General features: G+C 32.4%; 3 protein-coding genes across 3 annotated transcripts; all 3 read right to left on the reverse strand.

The window, feature by feature from the left end:
- Nucleotides 1-58: 58 nt before the first annotated feature.
- LOC130740631 (uncharacterized) lies at nucleotides 59-3,660 on the reverse strand. Its single transcript, XM_057593296.1, has 3 exons — nucleotides 3,504-3,660; nucleotides 1,830-2,692; nucleotides 59-516 (listed from the first exon to the last, which is right to left on the reverse strand). The coding sequence occupies exons 2-3, from the start codon at nucleotides 2,687-2,689 to the stop codon at nucleotides 342-344; spliced, it is 1,035 nt and encodes a 344-aa protein (XP_057449279.1). The 5' UTR covers nucleotides 2,690-2,692; nucleotides 3,504-3,660; the 3' UTR covers nucleotides 59-341.
- Nucleotides 3,661-5,600: 1,940 nt separating this feature from the next.
- Nucleotides 5,601-13,801, reverse strand: LOC130737204 (uncharacterized). Its single transcript, XM_057588962.1, has 8 exons — nucleotides 13,744-13,801; nucleotides 13,462-13,650; nucleotides 11,548-11,651; nucleotides 11,354-11,427; nucleotides 10,003-10,931; nucleotides 8,669-9,892; nucleotides 8,216-8,585; nucleotides 5,601-6,950 (listed from the first exon to the last, which is right to left on the reverse strand). Exons 1-8 carry the CDS (start codon nucleotides 13,799-13,801, stop codon nucleotides 5,657-5,659), a joined length of 4,242 nt encoding a protein of 1,413 aa, XP_057444945.1. The 3' UTR covers nucleotides 5,601-5,656.
- A 946-nt stretch (nucleotides 13,802-14,747) lies between these two features.
- On the reverse strand, nucleotides 14,748-17,707 carry LOC130737205 (replication factor A protein 1-like). The gene is made up of 10 exons (XM_057588963.1): nucleotides 17,552-17,707; nucleotides 16,791-17,058; nucleotides 16,568-16,664; nucleotides 16,338-16,459; nucleotides 16,131-16,215; nucleotides 15,890-16,025; nucleotides 15,624-15,778; nucleotides 15,406-15,523; nucleotides 15,082-15,273; nucleotides 14,748-14,993 (listed from the first exon to the last, which is right to left on the reverse strand). The coding sequence occupies exons 1-10, from the start codon at nucleotides 17,705-17,707 to the stop codon at nucleotides 14,748-14,750; spliced, it is 1,575 nt and encodes a 524-aa protein (XP_057444946.1).

Below are 17,707 nucleotides of genomic sequence, written 5' to 3' on the forward strand. Positions count from 1 at the left end.
CATTAATTAACTAATTATAATATCTACTTGATGGGAGGTTTTTATTAGGCCTCCAAAATTTGCAGCAAAGAAACACACCTCATAACTCATTCTTCCTTTGAAAGAGCAATCAAAGCTTACATTCCAAGTTCAAGTATTTCCTGCCTTCAATTTTGGCAGACACAAAAACAGCACCAGAAAACAAAAAAAGCCACGAGGAATGATGTTTATGGATAGCCCTTCGTTAGTGTTTCTTCTGGATGAGAGGACCGAAGTTGTTTATCAAGTGAAGCTTCACTTAGATGCCTCCGGTGATCCCCATGGAAGCGCGAAGTAACCAAACTGTTGGGAGCATTAGCAATTTACATGTTTGAAGCGCTCAAGGCCATTACTTTGCATTGTTCATTCAAAGCCAAAAGTTGAGCCTCTTTCTTGTCAAGCTGTGCATTCAACTTCACATTCTCTTCCATCAGTTTCTGAACTTCAGCCTCTTTCTGCATTTTCTCACCCTCTAATTGAGTAGTCTTTGCAACTAGCCTGCTCCAGAGCAACATCAGACAGTAAGACAATTACATCACTAGATAGCAATAACTGCAATATACATTCTATATGAGGACTAAAATTAATAGCTGACTCCATTAACGAGTAAATTTGCGGATGTTCATAACTAGTCATCACATGTAAGTGTAACACAAGCATGGATTAAATTAGAAATGCAGCATGTCACCATCACAATTAGAGACCCAAATAACCATAACATAATACCAGACTTTTTGATCAATCATAGGACACTTAAATTAACATTTTATTATTGGGTTATGGATATACCATTCCACATATTTTTCAGGGAAAAAAAAACATTTGCGCATTTGGGGCTAGAACATGCCTGCATTTGCCTAAACAAGGGAGATTCCTCCAAATGCATTTATCAATACTAATAACATTTAAAGTGAATGGATTGAATTGAAGCATTGCAAAAATACAAGGACCAAATCTGTATAAAACTTGAAGTTTAAACCCTAGACCCCCCAATTTTATAAATCATCAGCTAATGTCTATCAAGCAAGAACTATTCAAATTAAGCAGTAATCATACAGAATAATTGAGACTCTACATGTTTAGTTTGCTATTGGAGGGAGAGAGAGTAGCGAGAAAAATGCATCCACTAAATATATGTTCCAAGTTGCTGCAACTTCCAACAAGATGATATTTTTAAAGTAAAACCAGCAAACCTCAGGGTAATAAAATGCCACTGTGTTCAATAAAAAACTAGGATAAATGAGATAAATGTGATTAAGTCAAGTAGAACTGATAAAGGAAGACATCCTCCTAAATATTGTGCCAGAAGATGAGATTTTGATCGAATAAAAGCATTATAGTTAACAAAATCACGAATAAAAAAATTATAAACAAGAATTTAGTTAGCTCTTAACTTGCCCATAGAGAATTAACATATATGTCAAAAACACCAAATTTAATACTATTACTTCTTTTCTCATTAAAGGTTCACAAATCACAAGTGTACTCTTGAGCTATACGAACTATGCTTCTAACATATAAGTTGAAGATATATTGGGTCCATATGCAAGCAGATCCTATCAACACCCACAAAAGGATAACATTATTTTACCACACTAGAATGCTTGATCTAGAAAAAGTCACATGATGGAATGGAATCAATGAAAGATAAAATAAATCAAACTATATAAAGTACAAAAATTTGCAGCAGGAAGTGCACTGAGGCATTTAACTCAAGTAACTAGATGTAGGTAAAAGAATCATACAATCATAAAGACATGTAGTATCAGAACATTGCATAGAATCGTATTGGTATATAATGCTGTACTCACTTTTCAAACAGCTTCTCAATAGTTTGAAATTGCTTCTCTGAAGATAGTAATGTTTCTCTTACTGTGATTAGACCGCTAACATATGATTTCAGAGACTCAAATTCCTGCTTCACTCTAGAAAGCTCTTCTTCATTTTCAGCAGCTCGCTGGCTCTGTCTGGTTGTCTCTTCAACCAAATCCTCAACTCTCTGCTGCATCTCATTTATAATACTGTTGGTACTCAAAACAAAATGCTGCATCTCCTCTAATTTCATAGACATATTCTCTAACCGGGCAGACTTCCGCTTAATTTCTTCCTGACATAAACTTGCTTTTTCCTTCTCCACTGCAGTTTCTGATTCTGCCAATAAAACCCTTTTGACAAGGACTTCCATCACATCTCCAACCATGTTTACAGATTTGAGTACATCACCTATATAAGCTGCATCCTGTTCATCTAAGAAACCATGCTGACGGCTAATTCCTATCCAAGATTCTTCATCTGCGTCATTAAATGAAGAAAGCTCAACATCGCTGGACCAACCTGATAATGGCGTCCCATTTTTGTCGACAAAGCCTACCCCCTCTAATGGTTTGATGCCACAAGATGTATGGGCTAGATGAGGAACAGCCATGAGTCTAGCTTTTGATTTTAAGTATGTCAACAATGTAGCAGAAGTATTGACTCTTCGCAAAAGAACCTCCAACTCCTTTTTTGCATCTCCATCTGAACCCTGTATGCAATCCTTTACCTCCATAAGCTTTGCTTGCAATAAATCCATTTGGGATTGGCTTCTTTCAATTTCCTGCTTCCATGTGTCATGTAATTGACTCAGCTGAGACTTCAAATCTGACATGCAAATATCTTCATCTGCTGCCATGCCCTGTCCAATGTTGAGCAGAAATGTTAGAACATACTATGAAACTCATAGCAAAAGACTCGTGGTACGAAGAACATGTAGCGTGATAAAGTTAAGCTCATAAACCTAACATTTCATAATATAAACCCTTAACAAGGCCATTACAACTAATAGTTAATGGCAAAACTCCACCACAAAGTAAGCAGAACAATATCAGGTAGCTTAAAATGGGCTTTGAAAGCAATTCCAGAACTAGAAGGAAGAAGGAAAGTTGCACTCCATCTATTATAATAAACTAAAATCAAAGTAAATCACTAAATCTCCTACAACAGGACTTGTACATAGAACATTATCTGCTTAGCACTTGAATATGTCTTCAACTTGCATCACAATAAAAGAATTGACTCAATCCATTCTTAGGTATATCTAGTAAACATTATTGAGACTAGATGTCAATGACAAAGGAAAAGTGTTTTTACCCCTTAAAAAGGACTTACCCCCCCCCCCCCAAATTCAATCCAAGCTCCGGAACCAATACAAGCAACACCCACAATAAAAGCAGCAAATCGAATTGAAACCTCAACAAAGTGAACTTAAAAAAATCTATATAGAGTATCATGGGCATAAGAGAATCAACTGATATTCCGAAAAATGGTGTCTTTTCTGCTCCCTAACACCCCCCACCAGTAGTTGAAACTGATGGCGGGGAAGAAGATAGAAAAAACAAATTTTGAAGCCAACCCACAATCAAAAGAATGAAGTTGAAACTGAATATGTGAAAAAAAGATAGAATTGCGTGAATTCGATAAAATGAGAAGGAAAGAGGAGTGAGTACCTTGTTTGATAGAAAAGTGAGGATCACGCTGAGTTGAATGAACAAGATGAGTTGGATCCTCTTCTCTTCTCACAGAAATCCTTTCTTTCTCTTTGAAAAACAAGGACTGTGTCAAAACTCTACACTTTTGTTTGGTTATAGGTAAAAAGTAAGAAGAAGAAGAAGAAGAAAGGGATAGAGAGGAAAAGAATAGAAAATGAGATATTTTTTAATTTGTTTGGTAAGAAAGAATGTGAAAAGAAAAGTGAATGAAAAAAAATGGTATATTGATAAAAAGTCATGAATGCTCTTAAATAAAAATAAAATGTGAATCATGTTTTAATTAAAAAAATACAGTTTATAAAATTAGCGTAGGAATATTAAATAAAATTACATTTATACCCTTGTCAATGAGAATGTAATTTGAGTCACAAATATAATTATATTCTCTCCGAAAATTTCCCTTCAATGCTACCAGTGAAATTGCTGGATGAAGGGAATTTTTTGTTGGGCCTGGTGGTGAAAGTGAGATGAGACCGGCCTGCCTGCCCATAACTAGTTTTTTGCTTTCTTCAGAAAGAGGTCATGAGATCATGTAGACTTTGGAGTGTGGATCCAACTATTTGCAATTACTTTGACCAGAAAAAAAAAATGTATTTGCAGTTACATAGGTTATTTTGGGGGAAAGAAAATCCAATAACTAATAAATTTAAATATAAAATACTGACATTTTGGATTTTCAATTAAAAAATACGATGTATGTGCTCATATGTATTGGCATATTCATAATCTTTTCTTTGAGAATATTGGAATTATATTATTGTTGTCGACTCAAATGATCACTGAGTCCATTATCATTATGATCTATTACACGACCAAGTGACTATCAAGTTGGTTGGTTATGACGACAATGCACAAATTCTCAGCTTCTAACCACTTCGAATAACATTAGGCTAAAGTTGTTGAAAATGATGGTCAAGTTCACCTAAACAAATGTTGATACCTCAAATGCTAGCTACATAAAAAGGGAAATATACCAAATGATAAACATTTTAATTACTACACTTCAACCATTATATATACATGTTTGATCATGTGATTTTTGAGATGTTATTAGATCTACTCTAAATTCTATGCATTCTTATTTCCAGACACTTCAAGTATATTACTTTCACATTCCATTAATCTCATTTGACAAATGATAACAATTCTCATTTCTACATGACTCTACCATTGATTAGTTAAAATTATGTAAAATCCACTATAAATAAGACACTACTTCTAATTTAGTGGGATTCACATAAATCTCAATCTAATTTTTAATAAAGAAATGCTAAAGTTAGTGTTCCTTGCATTTATTTATATCTTTTAATATCACATTATAAGACTGTTTAGATGCATGTAAGAAATTAAGAAAATAAGTAAATAACACATTTCTTTAATTTCTTTAGTTTTAATATGCATTAAAACTTTAACGAAACTAAAAGTATATCTGTATATGTGTATATACTAGGTAGTGACCCGTGCGATGCACGGTCGCTAAATTTTTTAATTTACAGCATGTATTATTTTATAATCTATAATGTTTAATGAAATATAATTGATTATGATCATATTTAATATATTAAATATTAATAATATATATCATATAAATTTTCTAATATAAATTAACTACAATTTAATGACGTAGTTAGATAGAAATAGATTTTATATTACAAAATATAAAATCAACGTCTTGATAACATCTTAAATTTGTTGAAAATATACTTCGCACGTATTTATACACATATCAACATCAACATATTTATACACACGTAAATCACTTCGCACATATCAAATACATTTTGACTATATATACATCATATACTGTTCATCACCATAATTTTGAGTATATACACTTTTATGAAATGAATACATTTTAAATTCCTTAAAACAAAATACTATTACTACTCATTAAAATAATATTCGAAAATATAACATTTTTTTATTTGCCATGTATATATAGTCATCTGTTTTTTTTTATTCATTTACTCTTATAGCAAAGAATCAAACATCATTTGACTTATATAAACTTACTCACATAATTCATTACAACACTTAACACAGTCCAATAAATACACGTTCATAAATTAAAATTCGAATGCCATTACATCACTTGCTTTCATTTCAAACATTTATCCTAAGTTTTTGAAAACTTCTTTATAAACAACATTCTTTGTATGATTCACCAATGAATCACTACTTTCTTCAATATAAATCTTCAATCCTTCTCTGGTTTTCACACGAGAGACAGCAACATATAGCTGACCATGTGAGAAAACGGGTCTTGGTAGATAAACCCCAACTCTGCCTAAAGTTTGTCCTTGGCTTTTGTTAATAGTCATTGCAAAACAAACAGAAACAGGAAATTGCCTTCGCTGAATCTTAACATGTAAGCCACCATCAGAGGGCACAATACTCATCCGAGGTATATAAGCCATGGATCCAGCCCTATTTCCATTTATAACTCTGCCATAGATTAAATTAGGACGTAATTTGTCAACAATAAGTCTAGTCCCATTACATAAACCACGAGCAACATCAATGTTCCTCATCAACATTATTGGAACTCCAACTTTAAGACACAACTTGTGATCTGGGAGACCAGAACCTTTGATACTATTTAAGAATTCAATTGTAATCCAATTAGCCTCGATATTCATATCTTCATCAACTTTCACTACACTGTCAGAACTGAGATACACTTTCTCTTCACCAGGTGATCGAGACAACACATATTGATTAATACTATCAACAATATCCAAAGTTGGAGCAAGTATGGCCTTGTCAACAAAGTAATTTTCATGAAAAAAATTTGACTCAAGATTTGGATATGTTGAATCAACTATACTTGATACACCATCACCTACAGCTTCCACCAACAAATCTTTAGGAATTTCAATATCACATTCACCATCATTGTAATCACCAAGATTGCCATCTCCAACATCAAGAATCCACTTACTAAATCTTGCCCGACATTCTACATCATCTAAAGAAGCCCCATCATTTACTCGCATGTTTTCTGTTAACTTCAAAACTTGGCAAAACTTCCATAATCTTGAAGAATTTATTGTTGCCATAACAATTTCTTCACGACTTGCTTTAGGAATTATTGGCAAAGTTTGCCTAAAATCACCACCAAGAACAACAACTTTACCACCAAAAGGCTTGTCAACACACCCAGGATTAGTCATTAACATGATATCACGCAATGTTCTATCTAATCCTTCAAATGCCAATCTATTAACCATTGGTGCCTCATCCCAAATAATAAGACTCGTGTGTCTCAAAAGTTCAGCCTTATTACTCCCTTGTTTGATATTACAAATGGTATCCTCATTTAACACAAGTGGAATACCAAATAAAGAATGGGCAGTTCTACCCCCAGGAAGCAATAGAGATGCTATACCACTTGAAGCAACATTTGTAAGATCAAGATTTGGTCATGTGGTACAACTCTATGTTTTGATGATAACAAGTATTTATTTGTGGATGAACAACTATGATACTCTAATGTTTGTCTTGAGTGTTTTGACAAACAGGTTCTGATTCTGACACCAGAAGATCTGAGGATCAGAGGATCTGAAGATCAGAAGATCTGAGGATCAGAGGATCTGAGGATCAGAGGATCTGAGGATCAGAGGATCAGAAGATCAGAGGATCAGAAGATCTGAAGATCAGAGGATCTGAAGACCAGAGGCTCTGAAGGTCCAGAAGATCTGAAGATCAGAGGATCAGAAGATCTGAGGATCAGAAGATCTGAAGACCAGAAACTCTGAGGGACCAGAGGCTCTGAAGGTCCAGAAGCTCTGAAGGTCCAGAAGCAGAAGTTACGAAGGTCAGAGGATCCAAGCATCCCTCTGACTCTGATCACCAAGCTTCACAAGTTCCAACACGAAGCATTCCTCTGATCAGAAGTCAATGGTTAAAGGCAAATGTCTCTATCAAGAAGTACAAGAGCAATGTACTATTCTGAAAAGCCTACCTACCAAGGTTCAGCCACAGCAGGTTCTGGAAGTTCCAGAAATGCCCTCCAACGGTCATATTCTCTCAACAGAAATATTCTTTGCACCTTGGACTATAAAAGGCTGAAGAAAAGAAGAAAGACTAAGAGAGAGAAACCAAGAGCTGCAATACAAGAAAAGATTCAAGCCTCTACTTTCTTCATCTGTTCTTATTTAGTTTACACTCAGCTTATTTAGAAGCAAACCTTTGTAAACACCAACCTCAAACAGTTGTTTGATTTTCCTTAAGGGACCGGGTAGGTCAGTATCCTTAAGAAGACTAAGAGAGTGAATCTTAGTGGTGATTCCTTTAGGAGATCAAGGTTGATCGGATCCTAGAGAAGACTAAGAGAGTGAATCTTAGTGATAGCTAAGTCAGTGTATTGTTAGTCACTTGTAGGTTTCAAGTGCAGTTGTAACAATTATCTGATTAGTGGATTGCCTTCATTCTAAGAAGGAAGAAATCACCTTAACGGGTGGACTGGATTAGCTTGAGGGATTTATCAAGTGAACCAGAATAAAATACTTGTGTGCTTCTCTCTTCTCTCTATCTTTATCCGCTGCACCATCTATCTTAGAGAAACCGAAAAGATTTACTTTAAATCTTTAAGGTGGAAGCTTTATCTTGAAAACGCTATTCAACCCCCCCCCCCCCCTTTCTAGTCGTTTTTCATACCTTCAACATTCAATACAACTTTCCGCTCTCCACGAAATTTATATGACAAACTATTCCAAAGAAATGTCTTCCCAGTACCGCCAGATCCATACACAAAGAAAAATCCCCCACATGATTTATTGACTGCATCAACAACGTTGTCATATACCATTTTCTGTTCCTTATTCAACTTCAAAACATGTTCATCATGTTTCTTAATCATATCACCAACATCATATCTTAACTCATTATACAGTAGAATGTTATCAAAATGTGGAACTTCAATTGAATTGGGAAATGGCATTGTTGGAAAATCCTTCAAACTTTTTCCATTGCTCACTAACAATTTTTCCAACTCTACCAAACATAAAGTTCTTAACATAGCATCATCCATTTGCAAATCTAACAATATAACCAATAATATACATTAGATTATTCTTAACTTTATAATACAGATACTCTAAATATATATAAATAAAGCATACCTGGTTTGCACAGAAATTTTCTTCTCTCATATAAAATTCCATCAGCTAAAAGTCGCCATGTCTCCTCAAATACTTCTCCAGGTTTTACAATTGAATTTGACAATAGCAACGTCATAAAAAGGAACCTTGCTGCTCTCCCAGATGACAACTCTGAACAATCAACTATGCCATCAACAAACTCTTTGTCATTTTCTAGCAACCTCAATGCTAAGCAAGCTTCTTGAAATGACACATACACAACACCATCTACAGTTCGCAAATCACTATAATTTGTACATCCACATTGCAAATTCAATAGTAATCGCAGATAACAAACCTCACCACACCCAATTGGAATAAAGTTCATCCTGCCAATAGAGAAACCTTTTTTCCTTGGTCGCCACTCTCTAGACTTAGGATCATAGACAAAAAATTGGGGATATTGAGCATATGTCAAGTGTCTACCTTGCGGAAACTTGCTATTAGCAACCATCCAAGCAGTAAACATTGTTTCTTGTTTTTTCTTCCGTTTCACCACTAAATCAAGACGCTCTTTATTACCAAATAAAACAACTTGTTGTTTTGGCAAATGAAATGTTAATCGTTGTACAGGAGGCCAATGATGATGGATATCAAAAGATAAAGACCTCCAAGCAGATTCACATGGTGACAAATAACGACAATCATAATATTGTTGAATCTCATCAACTTGAACCTCTTTTTCATCTTGATTATGATTAGATTTGTTACTCATGGAAACAGTTACTCGATCAACACCCTTGTTAATATACTTGAATAAGTACTTAATGCAGTTGGATTTGTTGCAATACTCAATGTTAATGTGCGCTTGATACTTCATCAACAACTTAGCATTATAAGGCACAACATAGGCATTGTCCAATTGAACACCTCGTCTCTCAAAAGACACACCAGTATTCCTTCTTCGATATACAGGATAACCATCCACATCAAATGAGGTCTTCTCAACATATTTCTTTGGAAAAAATTTTGAACAACGCCCATTTACCATACATGGAGATTTTTTGCGACTACCACCACACGGGCCATGAACCATATAGGTAGAAACAACATCAAATAGCTTTGGACATGAAATAGGATCAGGTAACTCAGCAGAAATAAAAGAATCAACCAATTCAGGCGTGTTTAACTTTGACCCCGGAGCTAACCAAATCAATATATGCGCATGAGGTAAACCACGCTTTTGGAATTCTATGGTATACATACCTAATGAACCACATAAATTAAAAAATTAATACATTAACAATAAATAATCCACTCATGTGATTAAATACCAACAAATTTATCAAATATCAAATGAAATAAAAAAAACATACCTGCACAAACTTTTCCGAAATATTCTCCTTTCTTCAAGCCAACCATTAACTGTTCAAGCTTCACATGAAAAACTCTACATGTTATGTCAGGGCGATCATACACATTCAATCCTTTTGCAGAAACATGTCTTTGTATTTCAGGCCACTTAGGATTACATGTAACAGTTATGAAAAAATCAGGATACCCATAGAATTTGCAAATTGCCATTGCATCCTGACAATTGTTGAACATATACCTTCTTCCACCTGTAAATGATGATGGTAAAACAATTCTTGTGCCAATATGTGATGGATCAAGATCACCCCTATCAACTGCTTCTTCTAATCCAGCTAAGAAATCTCTACGAATAGTCTTTTGATTAGCTTTCACATATGATAACCTTTGTGCCTCAATCATAGAATAGCAATCCACCAGGAATTGTTGAAACAATCTTCTAGAATGAAGAATAATAGATTGCTCCTGAATTCTTTCATGTATTCTAAAAGCCACAAACTCACGCAAGGATACACGAACTCTTTTTTTAAAAACTCGCCTATCCCCATCATCACGAAACTTAATATCTTCTTTATAGCCATCTTCTCCATAAGGAAATAACAATGGGTATTGTAATGGCAAAAAAGATGTATGGGTTTCATGAATTCGCTGCAAATTTCCATCACTATCACTAATCACAATATCACGACCACAATCAGTTGAATCAAAATCACCTACAATAAGCGCTGCAACCTCATCAACTGTTGGCAAATTATATACCCTCGGGTCTTTTGGCCGGTGACGAAACAATCTCAATGAAATATTGCAACTTGGGTTTTCAACAATGAAATCTCGAGCCATCCGGAACGATTTAGCCAAGACATTGGATTTATCAATCATAGAAAGTAAATCTTCCACCAAAGATTGCATTAGATTAGTTTTCCCATCCAAGCTTCTACAAATTATAGGGCAACCATTATTATAATTCTTATTCTAGTTAATTATAAATAATTAGAAACTAAATTAGAAAATCATTATTATTGTAATTTACCTAAAATGACGACTTCGATTTTCAATCTCATTCTGTGTATCATATATGTAGAGTTGAGCAAATTTTGGAATTTCTCCATCCTTTGGTAATAAACTACCAATTCGATGATAGTTTTGTCCACTAATAACAAATTGGGGTGGACCTCCTCCATCATTTATACCTGTTTCTATTTTACCCCCAAAAGAAGTGAAAGCAAATACACTATTATATGACCTAATATTTTCTACAAATTACGACTTCTAACATCATGACCCATTATCAAGTCCCATAATAAACTTGGTGCCTTCTGTAGATAAGGTAGTAGCACCTTCCCTTTTAAACAACACCTTTTAAACTTTGTTGGATTAGTCGCCTTACTATTTCCAACTCTTTCAGCAAACCAATGCAAGGCACCACAATACTGGCAAGTATATTTCATGTCTCCAATATCATCATAATCTATAAATTTAATAATATTAAACAAATCATTACACATCTTAAGTAATTTAACACTAACTTTAAATTTAACCACCTTTCATACCTTCAAACTCACTGAAGTTAACTTATGACAAACCTCATTATTTTCCTCAATTATAACATCTTCATCATCTTCAGAAGACTCACTACTCTCTGATTCCATTGCATCTACAATACAATAATAAGAGAAAATCATATATTTATACTCAAAGAAAATCATCAAATTATTTGACAACTATACATTTTGTTCTTCTACTTAAACAAACAACGATTTAGATAATATCATAGATATTCTTTGTTTAGCTTTATAATAGAACTCAATTCTTATTTACGTGTACAATTATTAAATTTAAATATTAACTTTTTTCCTATTACCGCTCTCTTAAAAGCACCCTAATGAACCACAAATCTTAATTCAAAACTTAAAAATAGCCAAAAAAGATTTCATAATTCATCTAAGGCTTACAAAACAAATATTACATACCCTTTTAAATTAACTAAATGTTGTCACTTAACCAAATGACAAAATATGAATATTTTGTTTTATTTTTTACATGGCTAACTTATTTTAAAAGAAATCAAAATCAATTAATTACAATCAATATATATTAGAAAAGAAGAATTTCTATTAGGCTATTTTAGTCTCGTGTCATTCTCGCATTAATTCTCAATGACGTTCATTCTCATAAAAAAAATTCCACGTGTCATTTTCAGCTAATTCTCATAAAAAAATACATTTTTAAATTTTATATTTGATTAGGATTTATGTTGTTTATTTTTTTATTTTATCTTATTTTTTTTTTGATTTATTTATAGAGTATTAATTAATTTTCATGGTATTTTTATTGAATTTTCTGATTTTTAATTAATACAGGGTTTTATGAGTTTTTATTGTGATTTGCTAAATTTTAATAGTTTTTACTATACTTATTTGGTACCTTCTTAAATTTTAGATTTGGTTAGGACTTAAGTTGTTTATTTCATGATTTTATATTAATTCATCTAATTATTTATTTTTACAATATTAATTAATTTTTATGGTATTTTTATTGAATTTTGGGATTTTTAATTAATTCAGGATTTTATGAGTTTTTAGTGTGATTTTATACATTTTTGTAGTTTTTATCTATCTTTATTTATTACCTTTTTAGATTTTAGATTTGATTAGAATTTAGGTTCGTTATTTCTTGATTTTATCTTAATTTATATTATTATTTATTTAATGTTAATTTCATGAAATATTTTATTTTATTTTAGAGTTATCTTTAGAGTATAAATTAATTAGGATTTAAGTTGTTTATTTTTATCTTAAATTAATTAATACTATAAAAAAATCTCATGTGTCCTTCTCAGGTTGTTTCTCATAAAAAAATTCATGTGTCATTCCATTTGATAGATTCTCTTATGTTGTGTTATTTTATCTTGAAACTGAATTTTAAAAGGTTTGCCCTAATTATTTAAGATTTACCTAGCTTATTCCTTACTAAATTTATTTCCAAAATAAATGTTAAAATCGCTTTTATTAACTCTTTAAATTAGAAAAGTCACAAGCCTAATTTACTACATATTTACAGAAATCATGTGATTTCTCCTTTTATTCTTTCTCATGATCCACAATATAAAAAAAATATGTAATGCTGAAGTTATAATCCATTAAAATTTAAAAGATTTTACTAATTATCTAAGATACTCATCAATCATCTCCTCCTCTATATATTGGAAAAGAATTAGATAACTTATATTTTGTAGACACATGTTTCCTAATTTCAAAACAGATCTTGAAACCGAATATTAAAATATTTGCTATAGTTATCTAAGATTTAAACAAACACACATAATCCCATTAATGATTAATTAATATAACAAACACGCATATGCACGAAAAAAAACACTAGTTACTTAATAAATGTAATCAAATAAATAATAAATAATATAATATCACTTCACAATATAACATACCAAATGTAATAATACATACCGAGTGTCATTAAGTTTGATGAAGAAGCACCATCAAATATAGAATTTCGACTTGAAGATTCATTAGGATCCCACCAGCTATTCAACACAGAACCTCTAGACATAGATTTTCGAGGTCTTGAGATGAAATTGGTTTTAACTCTCTTACTTGGACCTTGCATTTCACAATCTTGCCCACTATCTTCATATCCTGGTCACATAATACATGCATATATTCATCAACTAATTACTTAATACAATTCAGCATCATTCAATGTACATATAAAAGAAAATTAAAACCCACCTTTGAACACACGATGACCTCCTTCTAAAGCTTTCCAAACATCTTCATCCGAATCCATAGAATAGGATATCTAAACCTCTCAATATTAAAAACCAGGTTTGCGCCAAAAAACACATACAATATCTCACTCTCAAGTGATGCACATCCAGGTTATCTTAATCAGCAAAGAAGGGATGTCAAGTTTCACAAATAAATCAAACCACATAAAGGAATGCAATAGGTAACTTATATAGCCTCCAAAAGATATTAGTATACTTAACTGTACTAAAAAGTAATTCTACTTCAAGTATTTCACTTTATAGAACTTTAACTTGCATCTACAAATTCTACCACCACATGGAGCCATCTAGAACATAAAACACTTTCTCAAGTACAACAATAGAATAAAGCTAAACTTAACATATACGTACACTTTTTTTATATCACAGCTTTCATTTCTCATAAAAAGTAATTGCATACTTTTTTTCATTCGTTAACTTCCAATATCAAATTGATTAAACTGTTGCAAACGGGTATAGTACAAATTCATTGGTTCACTTTAAACAACCTCAAAGGATAAATTCTTCAATCAAATTGAAAGACCTCCTTATTGTATTCTTTATTCTTTATTCTTTATTGTATACATAGATATAGATTAAACTTAAAATAGGTATCTCATTATCATAATAAAAAAATTCTGGAAACACTTTATAAAATATCAAACATAATTGACACATTTTAAAGAGACGTTCATTAAATACTTGCCTGAAATACAAGATTCTCATATCTTATATCTTATAATTACCAAGGAGGTAATTTCATACAGTCACATATTGAAATTACATCATTGGAAATAAGATAAAACCAGCTCAAACAAGTTTGAATCCTTCCAAGACCACTAAAACTAAAGTAACACTACTACTTGATCAAATACAAAGATGTATGGTTTACAAAAAGACATACCCATACTTGTAACATTAACACAAGATCAAACTATACTTAGTTTATTTAGTACCTAACCAGCACTACAATGACCCAACAATGGAGTCATCACCCTTAGCACGACAGTGATCCTTTTGCTGATCAAATTCTTCCTCCAACTTTCTCTTGTATGACTTTGAGCAACTCCCATATTCATGGGTACTAAACAATTTTTTTGGCTTGCAAAGTTCAGCAGGAACTAACTCATCAGGACTCATTAGCAGATCAATACCAAAATCAAAATCAAATTCATCAATATTCATTATCGAAAATGACCCTGGAAACTTGGCCTGCAAAAAATAAAGTACACCTTATCAACTTATAAAGCAATAACTGCCATCCTTTCACATATATACTATATAGGAAAAAATAACTAACCAAATTAGGAGTTTCAACTGCATCATTTAGCGTGAACAGATCAATAATATCAGTATCATTGCACACACGTTTCACATGGTAGGGATCTTCATAGTTATATAAGTTTACCATTCTCTTTTCAACCTTAAACAGCAGATCCTTTCCCACCAAGGCTTCCTCAATGCAAGGTGACACATCCACATAGTTGGGTTCCTACACATTAAATAAGTGAACTTCTCAGATAAACAGACATAACTCATCCAAATATAAGGTCCCTCTGGTTTTTTCTTTATACCACTTTGAAAAATCAAAATTCAAAAAGGTTCCACATATTAAAACTTCTACCTCAAACATACTAAGCACTTCCCTACAAGATTTCTTAACCAGATATTCAGCAACTGAATCAGGCATCACAAAGTCAATTGAATCACATCCATCAGATACTTTTACCTTAATCCTGAACCTAAACCAGTATAATACATTTTATTAGCATAACACAAACAGAAACTATAAAATAACTAATATTTTATATAACTCACTTAACTTAAAAACTAAAATCAAACCTCGGAGAAACATAGTTCACCCGTGTAAAACATGCACTACAATAGTAATAGGAATCCTCAATAATCACAGCACGATCACACAAACACGCTAAGTACCACCAACCATCCTCTTTTAAAATATTAACTATCTTGGCTCTGACAATGAAATTTCCATCCTGCAAAATAAATAACAGATATCATTCATCATAATTATGCATCCTTCTCTATACATCAAAACTTAAAATAAAAGAAATCAAGTGATTAAATAATCCGAATATATCACTCACTTCTTTGGTTTCACTCAATGATAACAAAGTTTTCCTAGGGTGATTGTTAATAAAATCATCAACCATTGACACTTCACCAATTTCAATTTCCCCAGTTATTATTTGAGGATCCCCACAGTCACCATGGTATGCAATCCTACATACACACATTTACAATATCAATTAATTAATAACTCAAGTACCACAAGATTCTAACATATAGAATCTATTAAAAAGTAATTGATTAAAATGATCAAAATACCCATTCCAGAATGACATAACCTCCGGAATTTGAGGATTGAAACTTAGCCTAGAAGCTCCAACCACGCCTTGCAGCACACTTTTACCTAATCAAACATACAGTTTTATCAACAAACTATGATCACACTTAAAACATACTATTTAACTCAGAAATACACTAAACAATAAATATATCATCTATTTAACAAAGATATTTCTCTCTCTATACCTCTAAATTTGTTTATTTTTGCAAATTGAAAGACCAGGATTGCTTCTTCATTTGAATGCAGTGACAAATGGTCAGTAACAAATTTTGCATGATCATCAAATAGTACACATTCAACTCTACCCCTATAACAAAAAACAAACCAATTCAAGATTATATACAATAAATACAGGAAAAATAACCAGTTTATTCATCATTGCATAATTTAGAACACTTGAATATGTGTATATTACTTGTCATCACAAAGTTCAACTATCATCATCTTAGACATTTTTCCTTTCTTAACACATGTCCTCTCTTCAATAATGGATGTGAGCAAGCCCATAAAATCTGGAAAACAATATACAATTAGACTACACTCATATGTGATACATTACAAATAATTTCATTGCCAAAACAGAATCAGAAATAAATGTGTTCATAAACATAAAGAGCTTACTAAACTATAAATCATACCAATAAGGTAATCTGACTTAACACCCATTGCTCTCACTTGTTCGGAGTCCCTCAATGATAAACCCCACCTAGGTATTTCAGAAATTTCACACACTGAAACCAATGAATTTTCAATCAACAACATCTTATAGGGATGTTGAGTAGCACGATAACCTCCCATATTTGGAATAAGCCGACCAAATGTAATCTTATAAGCATTGCCTTCCTCAAATTTATCTCCCCATTTGATAAACATTTCATTTCTTAAAGAACACTGAATCTTTCCACCCTAATGCATCAGAAAAATAGCACTTGAGTTAAAATACAGGTCATTCATATCTACACACTTACTGACCACCTAACATAGCTAATTAAACCTCTATTAAGTAACCGCCTGAAACACCTATTTAGTAAACACCATTGGTTCCAACTACTTAAAAAAAACTTTACATATCTGAAGAAAATAAATAGTTTAGGGATATCTTCAAATTGGCTACTATAAAAGAGAACACCCAAAATATACATTTTGTATCTACCAAAAAAAAAACGAAATCCCTTTTATGAAAATCTACAGAAAAATAAATCCACGTTCAAAACAATAACACAGAAGCATATTTTCCACCCAAATTTTACACTTATGAATACATATATAACTCACCAACATGTTTACACTACCTAAGCTCATTCCATATAACATTGACTAACTCATAAAGATATAGATAACATTATTTTCCACTCATTAATGGTATCATTTTACCAACAACTGAATAAAATAAACCTACATAATGATCCATCAACACCATCTCCACAGACTTTGGAACTCTATTTCCATTCTTAGCATAAACTACCCAAAGACGAATGACTCTAACAACCACTCTCCAAATTTGAGATGGAGGACACAATGAGTTCACAACCCCCATAGACAGAGCACTATCCAT

The sequence above is a fragment of the Lotus japonicus genome, chromosome 2 (assembly GCF_012489685.1).
Source record: "Lotus japonicus ecotype B-129 chromosome 2, LjGifu_v1.2".
Taxonomy (NCBI): Eukaryota; Viridiplantae; Streptophyta; class Magnoliopsida; order Fabales; family Fabaceae; genus Lotus; species Lotus japonicus.

Coding starts and splice junctions, on each gene's coding strand:
- LOC130737204 (XM_057588962.1), bottom strand. CDS start 13,801: ATGGATTCGGATGAAGATGTTTGGAAAGCTTTAGAAGGAGGTCATCGT. Junction 11,428..11,547: donor TAACTTCAGTGAGTTTGAAG/GTATGAAAGGTG, acceptor TATACTTGCCAG/TATTGTGGTGCCTTGCATTG. Junction 10,932..11,353: donor AATCCAACAAAGTTTAAAAG/GTGTTGTTTAAA, acceptor TATAATTTGTAG/AAGCTTGGATGGGAAAACTA.
- LOC130740631 (XM_057593296.1), bottom strand. CDS start 2,689: ATGGCAGCAGATGAAGATATTTGCATGTCAGATTTGAAGTCTCAGCTG. Junction 517..1,829: donor ATTGAGAAGCTGTTTGAAAA/GTGAGTACAGCA, acceptor GCTCTGGAGCAG/GCTAGTTGCAAAGACTACTC.
- LOC130737205 (XM_057588963.1), bottom strand. CDS start 17,707: ATGGATAGTGCTCTGTCTATGGGGGTTGTGAACTCATTGTGTCCTCCA. Junction 16,460..16,567: donor GTTGAACTTTGTGATGACAA/GTAATATACACA, acceptor TTTTTGTTATAG/GGGTAGAGTTGAATGTGTAC. Junction 16,026..16,130: donor GTTATGTCATTCTGGAATGG/GTATTTTGATCA, acceptor GTGTGTATGTAG/GATTGCATACCATGGTGACT.